Source organism: Buceros rhinoceros, unplaced genomic scaffold, assembly GCF_000710305.1.
Source record: "Buceros rhinoceros silvestris isolate BGI_N320 unplaced genomic scaffold, ASM71030v1 scaffold19409, whole genome shotgun sequence".
In the NCBI taxonomy this organism is placed as follows: Eukaryota; Metazoa; Chordata; class Aves; order Bucerotiformes; family Bucerotidae; genus Buceros; species Buceros rhinoceros.
The window spans coordinates 24,537-34,785 of NW_010429965.1; the positions used below are offsets into that span (position 1 = coordinate 24,537).

At 39.9% G+C, this 10,249-nt stretch overlaps 1 protein-coding gene across 1 annotated transcript in view; it reads left to right on the forward strand.

Moving 5' to 3' along the window:
- Positions 1–10,249, forward strand: part of ADAMTS5 (ADAM metallopeptidase with thrombospondin type 1 motif, 5) — a gene marked incomplete at its 5' end in the record, with an annotated part of 39,816 nt that overhangs the window by 24,532 nt on the left and 5,035 nt on the right. Inside the window, 4 exons of the mRNA XM_010142856.1 lie at positions 1,657–1,824; positions 7,848–8,131; positions 9,376–9,559; positions 10,004–10,179. Of these exons, the coding sequence (XP_010141158.1) occupies positions 1,657–1,824; positions 7,848–8,131; positions 9,376–9,559; positions 10,004–10,179 (812 nt within the window). The remainder of the gene's footprint in view (positions 1–1,656; positions 1,825–7,847; positions 8,132–9,375; positions 9,560–10,003; positions 10,180–10,249) is intronic.

The window sequence follows — 10,249 nt, forward strand, 5'->3', positions numbered from 1 at the left end:
GGGAAAGAGAGGAAAAGAAAAAAAGATAGGCCCTCTTCATTCTTCTCCCCTCCAGTGGGAATTCAGTAGCTTCAGAAGAGAGACTGGCTGTTCTCAGTCAACACTCGTGCGACTTGAAGTGATAGATCGAGGTCCTTTTGTCACTTTTCCTGTAGCTCCATCCTTAGGTCCAGAACCCAGCATGTAAGGCTGCCAGATGATACCTTGGTTTCTCTGCCAGAACTTAAACCCTAATTTCCTGCAGCCTTAGCATGACTTGTGATCGGACAGCTACTTTCCTAATCTCAGACACAGCTCAGCAGTGAGTGCTGCCTCCATCTCTTTCCTCCTGGGTTCTCACCCAAAGCAGTTTTAAACAACATAACAGCAAGTTTATATAAGGCAAATAGGTAAAATTTGCCCATTTCTCCTTTTCCAGGCTGTATTGTAGATATTGTTATTGCTATTGTCATGCCTATTGCTACAGATATCAGAATGTGATGCCCTGCCATCAGTGTCCCTTCTTGCGCCATCTTACAGCTAGTCTACAGCCGTTATAACAAAAACATGAAGTTGATGGTACATGGAGGGCTTTTAGTTATTGCAGAATGATACAGTGTGTCTCTTTGGCTACTGTTTAAGGGCATCAGGTTTATTTCTCTGCAGTGGCTTTGATGGGTGCTCTTTGTCCTTATCATTAAATCATTCTTAGTCTAGCCCTGGATGGCTGGTTAACCATCTCCGGGGCTAGGTTGAAGACTGTGAAGTTCAGGCTTAAACTCCCTGAAGCTTTGATTCCCATTCAGTCATCTACCTTTTGGATAGTAAGTTTGTTGTGAAATAATCCAGCATGGGCATGGAAGTTAAAGTTTAACCTGATGAACAAAGTGCCTGCAATCTATTATTGTTGCCCAGAGACTAGAGAAGATGGGGATCACTGATGTAAGGAAAAGGGTTCTCATCTACCAGTGAACTGAAATCCCCTGCACATGAAGCATTTTTTTAAGTTCCATCATGTGCTGCTTTGTGTGCACATTATTTTGTGTTCTGGGGCATAAATATCTGATACTAGATACATTTAAAAATAAGAACCAGCAAAAATAAAACACTGACCAAAACAATACTAAAAAGCACCCTCCCACAAAACAAGACTCTCTGCTTGGAAGAGACTTTGAAAACTGTTCAGACTCTTTGATGTATTGTCAAGGGTACTCACACTTCAGCAAGAGGTGTGCTCTAAGAACTTCTGTAGTACACGTAGTTGTTCCATAAATACTAGCATTTTTGTCCATTTAGAAAGATATTGTAGCACCTTTCTAGACAGTTGTGGAACATCTTTACAGAGTGAAGTATTAGTATTTCTTGCTGAAGATGATTTGGAAAAACAGTAAGAACTGAATTCTGAGTACAGTTCACTTAGTCTTTGTTAGGCTTCAGTTAGTGCCATTTGATGACATGTCAGCTGATGGCATTACTTACTTGCTGTATGCGATGGTGTAAACTGTCACAGCTTTCTTGTCTCCAAGCAGAGATACCACATTTCAAGTGGCCTGCTTTGGGCTGCAGTTCAAAATTTGAGAACGAATTATACAGTTCATTTTACCTTGACTGCGAACTGCAGCTGGTAAGCTCTAATAGCTGGTCATACCATTTCATTTATTTGTTTCATTTCCACAGGGCACTTGCTTGGGCTTTCCCATGATGACTCCAAATTTTGTGAGGAGAACTTTGGCTCCATGGAAGATAAGCGCCTGATGTCCTCCATTCTGACTAGCATCGATGCTTCAAAACCCTGGTCCAAATGCACCTCAGCAACTATAACAGAATTTTTTGATGATGGTCATGGTATGTATTATCACACCTTGTGTCAGCTACATGTTAGTTTTCACTGTGATCTATTTTTTAAATATGAACATTTTATAGCAGCTTGTTCATTCCTTGCTCGTTTCCAGGACTATCTTGGAAGTGCTTGCAATACAAGGCAAAGGTCTAAAAGGCTGGGCAGAGTCTTATCCTCCCTTTGCATTGTTCAAATGCGAGAGAAAAGAAAGAGTTGAGGGAGTGTGTGTTCGCGATAATTTTGTTTGGAACGTGGAGCAAAGACATTTTTTTTAAAGCATGAAATCAGTCTTGTCTTCCCAATTCCAACAGATAGGAGCTCAGAGAGTATTTTAAACAGAGGACATAAGGAAATGGTTTTTAACTCACAGAAATTAAAATGGGTGATATGCTTTACTTAGTGTTAGACTACAGATATGAGCAGAGTGTTTGTGTTCTTGTTACCATTAATGACATTTGTTATTTTTATAATGCCGTTGTATTTATTACATTTATAATGTCATGGTATTTATTATGTTTATGTCGAGGAGATGTAAGCAAGAATTAAGACTCCTCTGTGCTATATGTGATGAAAGATGATTACCTCTGCCCCAGGAGATTACCCTCCAAGTCACATAACTAATATTTGTTAAATACGTCATTTACCCTTTGGAGAATAAGTGCAAAACTTTCATTTTCCAAAAGTAGTAATAAAAAGCGTAGTCCTCACTCTTTAGTGAATTCTAAAGTCTTAATTGTGCTCCCAAAGCAACTGCAGTTCTTAATCTAACCATTCAAATTCCAAAATGCTGAGATAAATATGACATAAGTGAGTGAATGGATCAAGTTGTTATGGTAACCGGAATGCTTATGGATAAAAAGTATGGTATGTCTGCTGAGCGTAAAGGGGGTTTTTGCTTTTAAATATTTGGCTAATTTCAGCGGTCTCTGAAATATTTTCTCCTATTTTCCTCTATTGGAGAATGACTTCATTTTTTCACTCAATTTTATATAGATCCATTAATCTGTACTGTCCTGTTTTATGGCCCATATTGCTCTGGCATTGACTCAGTATTACTAAGTTAGTTTCCACATATGAAAAGAACTTTGCTTTTTTTAGTTTAGTTACTGAGGTACTGTACAGTTTACTGGGCATAAAAAAAAAAAAAAGGGACCTCCCTCACCATCCATGAATGACCTCTTAAAGAGCACAACAAACCCTGAACTATGCTGCCTTTTCTGTTCCTCTCCTGCTGCTGCCAAGTAGAAAGGTGGTTCTCATTTTTATCCTTCTTTTGTGACCTGACTTCTCTTTTACTATTCATCCAGCTACCTACTTTCTCCAACAATGAAGAATGCAAAGCGAGCATTTCTCCCACACACCTCACCTTTGGTTTTTTTGTACCTGGGGGAATGCTTGAAACTTGGACACTTATCCACGAGCAGGACTCAGTCTCAATGTGGAAGTTAAGGAGGGGCTGTAACAATCAGTCGTACAGGTCTAAGAATATAACTCTGCCAGGTTTTTTCAGTAAAAGTAGGTATGAGGTTCACATTCTTCAGAGCTGCCTAGTTCTCCTTGCTCATTATGAGTGCTCGCTTCCTGTACAAGAAGTTCGTCAACTGCTGACGTTTTTCACAAAGTCTTGTGTTCTTTGCTGCATGAAAAGGGCTTGGGATCTGTCAGTCTGTTAACGGATGGGTTGGGGTACATTGCCCTTTCTAATACTCATGAGTGGTTATCACTCAGGCGTGTAGTCTCAAAGAGTTATCGATGTGATGAAATAATTCATAGAAAATGTGAACCTCTCATCATAGAGGTCCATTTGGGAATTAATTTTATTACTGATGCTATTGGTGTAATTTCAAATATAAAAGGTTTATGGAATCTCTTTTCTTGATAGATCAGATCTTCAGAGAGCTTTTCTGAGTAACGTTCTTCATTTTATGTTGAAGTATATTATTTTTCAGTTATTTCTTTTAAATATAAGATTTGTCTTAACAGAACACAAAAACTATCTATGAAGTAAAAATGGAAGTCAATGATTTAAATTGCAGTTTCTTCAAATTATTATGCTGAAAGGGCATGCGTTATTTTAGGAAGGGAACTTCTGGTTTTATTTTCTTCTTCCAGCTAGTGAATGAATCCATACTCCATAATTCTCATTTGTAACGTACGCTGAGTGTACCAGAAACTGCAGGATCTTAGTAGAGCATGACGCTGCCTTTCAGACTGCTTTGGACTGGTAATAATACAATGTGCCATATTTTCATGTTTCCTTCAGAATAAACACGTGCCTGCTTTTTGAGTTGCTTGGTTTTTTTCCTTAGCTGGGAGAGGTTAGTATCATATAGTTGCAGTGTCTTCCCTCCCTTTTTCTTTTCAAGAAGGAGCTCCTCTACAATCTTCCTACAGAAAGAAGATCTTAGATATCTCTCTCAAGTGCTGCTAGGCAGAGGAAAGATAAAACTTAACCATTCAGGTGTAATTTTGAGCAGTGCTGTAGGCGTAATGCAGATGAGGAAGGCACAAAATAGCACTTGCAGTAAAAGAATACAGATATTCATGTACCAGGCTTTCTTTTAGGATGTTTGTGACTGGGTTTTGCATAGTTATAGGAAGCTTATGTGGGAAACACTGAACAAGAGGAGACTTTCATTCTCTCGATAGACAGCCTAAGCAGTTTGCACCGGGCTTTTGGTCTGAATGGGAATAAGCCTATGAGTTGTGCTTTGTGACAAACAGGGCAGCATTGGTGCGAGGAAATAAATAAAGTGCTTCATCTGCTGTTTCCTATGGGTAAGCTTAATGAAATGTGAATGAAGTCCAGAAGTTTGGATCTGTGAGCAGTATTCTATTATAAAAGAACAGTCAATGTCTCACCAAATCTTTAAGTAAGTTTCCTATATAAATTTAGATATTCACTCTGTACTGATGTTCCGATTTGCTAAATTTGGAAAATGACGTTGAGGAGCATTCTCATCTGAGAAGATGTCGGTATTTACTATGTAGGTAGCTATTCCCAAACTGGGTGTTTACATTCTCGTTGTGAAGCAAAGAGGTCTAATCAATGGCATCAGTGGTCTGACTGATCTCATCAGCTGCACTAGTGGTGCTGATTTACACGAAAACTCATTTGCCTGAGTAGTGAAACGTCTGACATCTGACTGAATTGGAGACACCAGCATTACATACAGTTAAAGTCAGCTAAATAAATCCTAATATAAATGTCTCATCCAATGTCAGCCACGAGATCTGGGGAGGATCAAGGTGCTCATTCCCTGTCTCCTGAGGCCCACTATAAGAACTATAAACGTCAAAGTCATGATATCGCCATTTATTTTACACTCATGAGATGACCCAAGACAGCAATTTGACATTTAGGAAGAAAAGGCTCAGTTAGTATCCAGAAGAAAGTGACATTTATTTCAATCTGCTTTTAGCCAGCCCTCTCCTAAGGTACTAATTGCCTTTATTGTCATGCCAACCATTAGGCCATGGTATATGATTGCTTGCGATTTATTGTGTTTAGTCAGAGTGCTTAGTGCTCTGTGCAACCTGAAACAAAGACTGTTTCTATTTTAATTAATTTATATCCTCCTGGTTATCTGCTTCCTGCACAGACCTTAGTCTGCCTTTTTTTTTTTCCAAGATATATTACACATAACATGGAGGAGAGATAATGAGATGGCTTAATTAACACTGTCATCAGCCAACAATGTTGCTCTATTCCAGGGCACACAGATGTTCTTTGTACTCAGGACAAAAACGGGAATAGCGGTATATACACGCTCTGCACATTGCAGTGTAATGTGGTGAATTGAAGCCCTCTCTACCCTCTCAATCAGGGGGCCCAGGACAAAACAATCTCCGATTTCTTAAATCTGTCCTCTCTAACCATTACGAATAGGAGGTTGGACGAGCCGGTGGTAAAAACACCTGCACTTCATTGCAACCTGTCTAAACGTAGACACTGCTACTAACTGTAATTGTAAGACTCTTTTGTCTTTTGTTCCTGTGGGGAATCCTTAGGGACCTTTGCTGTCTTCAGTTTTGAATTTATTGTGTGAGATCTGCTGGAGCACCTGACTTTATAGAAGTTCTACATGTTTCCTCGGTGGTATTGGTTAAGGAGAAGTTCGGACCTCATTCTCCCGTGTCCTAGAGAGGAGATAGTGTGGTATTTGCTTTGTAAGCTTGTGAAACCTGTTTGTTTTTCACTTGTGAAAGGTATTCAAATGGGGTTAACTAAAGTGATTGACAGATCAAGTATATGCAAGGATGTGACTTCTTTCTTATTTTTTCTCTAAGTTTGTATTTCCAGTCATGTCAGTCATGGTACATCTCAGTGATAGGCAGCAGTGTCTGTCATGACAAAATTGTCATCATGGTGCTTTAAAATATTGAATAACAGATACATTGGGAGTTTGGTAAACTGCAGTAGGTATATAGGAGTGGTGTATACCACTGCACGTTGGATGCTAGTGCCATCCCATCCCCACCCTAACACTATACTAGCTTCCTCCCTCGTCACAAGGTGTGTGAAGCATGATTTCCACTGTTATTACTTGACAGCAGCTTTTGCCAATTATGTCCTTTTTAGAAACTCCAGGGACAAAAAAAATCCGTGCTTCCTCACTCCTCCCCAGGTCTCTAATATTTAACAGTACAACAGACTTTGAACGCTAGGGTACTTCTAATTATCTTTATCTCATGGCACTCAGCTCATCAGCACTGGCACACCTTGTCTGCATTTAAAAAGTCAGCCTTATCCAGATTAAAGATAAGGCTAGGGTAAATCAGGGTCAGCAAAGGACAGGCAGAGTTTTTTGGTAGTAAGTGATGATGCAGAAAGATTTTTTGCCTGGTTTGGCTAGTTGGCCTTAGACTTTAGAGAAAAAACAGAACAGTTGCAATAAGTGTGTGTTCTGGAAGGAAAACCCCTTGGGAGATGAGGTATTTAGTTCATGTAAATCCACTGACATAGCTTGAAATTCTACTCCATTTTGAGTAAAATCAATTGAGTAAATAATCAGATTTTTATGGATAGCCTTTTTTTCACACATGATCCATCCAACTGAAGAATACCTGTGTAGGTTCCAAAATGAGGTAAATTGTGGTAAATTATTTTGGCCAAGGATAAGTGAAGCTTGCCCAGATCACATATCCTTTTCATGAACTTTAAAAGAGGTTACACTGAATAAATAATTCTCCATGTCAACAAGTGATGTTTTCAATAGCAAAAAAAATCTATCAGTAGATCCTGTAGAACCAAAATTTGAATTATCATTTTCAGAGTTTGCCAGACAAATCTTGACCTCTGTAATATACCTCAAAACACATACACAATTCTTTATGTTGATGCTATTTTTTCTTTTCTTTCTGTTATTGATGTATTTTTGTGTAAAACGGTTAGCCTTCTTCAAGCTAATTCCAGAAGCAGCCAAGTAGCATTCCTTACAAGAAAAGCCCAGTCCAGATTTACCATCAACATTAGGTTTGATGTGCAACTTTTATTTTTCCTTTGATCTGTTGGGGATTTTTTCTTGGTTTTTTTCTTGGTGGGCTGTTTGGGGGATTTTTTAGGTGCCCCATTAGCTACAAGTCTGGTTTTTGTGATTTTTCTGTCATCCCTTTAGAAGCTTTACCATTTCTGATGTTCTGTCTCAAAGTTCAAATGACAGCTTTGCTTACTTTGCCATGAGTCTTGATTGTTTCTTAAATCACAAGCTGATAAATAGCATGGAATGTGTTCAAAGTCAATTCAAATCAAGGTAACTAGTATGAAAGGCCAAAGGCACCTGAATAAAACTCATTTCAGACTGGAAACAGGCAGCTCAACAACTGGTGTGCTGTTGTGTGAGAACACGGTTGCAGTGGTATGGCCTTGGCCAAAACCTGATGATACCTCAGAGAGCCCTTCCGTTGACATCAGAATCCTTTCAGTAAGGTTCGCTGTCATTATTGGTCTGCCTAACTTGAATGACAGATTTGCAGTACAGCAGAGAAAACAAGAAAATGAGTAATAATGGGTCTTTTGCTCTTTTAGGTAACTGTTTGCTGGACCAACCGAGAAAGCAGATCGTGGGCCCTGAGGAACTTCCAGGACAAACCTACGATGCCATTCGTCAGTGCAAACTGGCATTTGGACCCGAATACACAGTGTGTCCTGGTATGGATGTGTGCTCTCGCCTCTGGTGTGCAGTTGTACGCCAAGGTCAGATGGTTTGTCTGACTAAGAAGCTGCCTGCTGTGGAGGGAACACCATGTGGAAAAGGGAGGATCTGCCTTCAGGGAAAATGTGTTGACAAAACCAAGAAGAAATACTACTCAGTAAGTTACCAGCTGTGACCCTAGAGGATTTTAGAAGGCATGATTCTCAAAGGTGCTGATTTTTGTGAGAGTGAAAGGGGCTTTATGGGAATTGATTGAAAACTGCCTTATTTTTTAACATGTCATTGGAATGTTATTGGTGAGGGACGAAGGAAAAGGGCTGCTGAGTTTCAAGAAGTGTGTTTTTTTCTTGAAATATGAAAGCCTTCATTCCTGGAAAACCGGGAGCATCTCTCCAGAGTAGAGGATTTGCCAATTTAGTAAATATGGTCTCAGGACATACAGAAAGATTGTCAAGGACTTGTTCTTTGCTTCCTGACTGACTTCTTGGCAATAGACTGTGGGGTTAATTAAATCTGTAAATTTAATTTACAGCCCTCACCTGAAAGTCTCCAGGACCCTAACTATAGTGAAGATAAAGGCAGATGACGTTCATCCACAATATAATTTCTGGAGGAGCAAAGGTTGTACCTCCAGTGACAGAGCCCCCTCTGTCAACTTTATATATCTGAAGAGTCCCCAGACTCATGAGAGCTGTCATTTGCACAGTTCAGATACTCATAAATTTACATGGTAGACAGTAGCACTGCCCCTTCTGTTATACCCACAGAAGAGGTATGGATTTGTAGAGCTTTTACAAACTATGAGAGTCATTCAAATCAAGCTATAGCCCTTAGAACACCATTTTTCATGGAACTGTATACTTCTACATGCTGTTCCAATAATCTTTCTAGGTAGAAAATTTAGCACAGTTGCAAGATACACCTGACAACTTCACCTCTTGCCAGTAATACAGAGCAGTACCTGCACATCACAATAATTGCATTTAATCAATCACAGATTAGCTTTATGAACATATTCTGGGGGCCGAATCCCCTGGAGCTAGTTTAAGGGTCCCTATTGGTAGGAAAAGCAAAACGTAAGAGAGCAGCACAAAAAGACTGTGGGCACTATTTCTGGTGCGTGGGTGTCTTCCATGAAACAGGCTGAAGGCAGATGGGCAGAGCAAGGCCCAGTGTTGCCTTTGCATGCACAGTGCCAAACGAGATGTCATCAATGCGCAGATAGAAACTAACAGACAGAAACTAACTCTGCTGCAAGAAAAAAGGCTCCTAATACCGGTTATCCCTAATTAAAATGACCACGGAATTGCCTTCAGCTGAGGAAAACATGAGCAGTGTCTTTGAGATGTAGCACCTTCATTCACGTTTGCAGCTTACCTCCCACTGTTCCATATATTTCAGGCTTCAAGCCATGGTAACTGGGGGTCTTGGGGACCTTGGGGACAGTGCTCCCGTACTTGTGGTGGAGGAGTTCAGTTTGCTCATCGTCACTGCAATAACCCAGCTCCTAGAAATAACGGTCGGTATTGCACCGGCAAGAGGGCCATTTACCGCTCCTGCAACGTCACACCCTGCCCAGCAAATGGTAAGTACCTTTGTTCCAAAGTACCTTCATGCTCCAGCCTTTGTGTTCATAGATAGTAAATATTGAACATTGACTGTGAAACAACAAAAGTTCGTTGTAGTTTCTTTAAAATGTATTTACCAAGGCAAGACATTCATCATTAAGACAATACCGTACTGTGCTCTAATTCTTCCCCCATCCTCACCTGGATGCCATACAGAAAGGACATTTGAATGAAAAGAAATTTCAGTTCTGGAAAACGAACCATAAAGCAAACTTCAACCCTTTAATGCTTATTATGTCATGGGAAGATTTCCAAGCTAACACAGCTGAAGGGTTTGAAGGCCAGTTCTAAGTGAAGTGGTGAAAGATTATGTAAAAAAGAAATTGGAGTAATAGGTGGGCATAATGACATTCACAGTGTGCTCTATGAAATAGTCATTAATGATGTGAATAATTCTACAGCTAAATCTTTTCGACAAGAGCAGTGTGAAGCAAGGAATGGCTATCAATCTGACTCAAAGGGCAGCAAGACATTTGTTGAATGGGTCCCCAAGTATGCTGGAGTACTTCCTGGAGACGTTTGCAAGCTCACCTGCCGAGCCAAAGGAACTGGGTATTATGTAGTATTTTCTCAGAAGGTAAAGGCAATTCCAGTCATGATTTCACATGCCAGTTTAGAAGTGTCCTGTACCTTAGAAATCTTTCCCT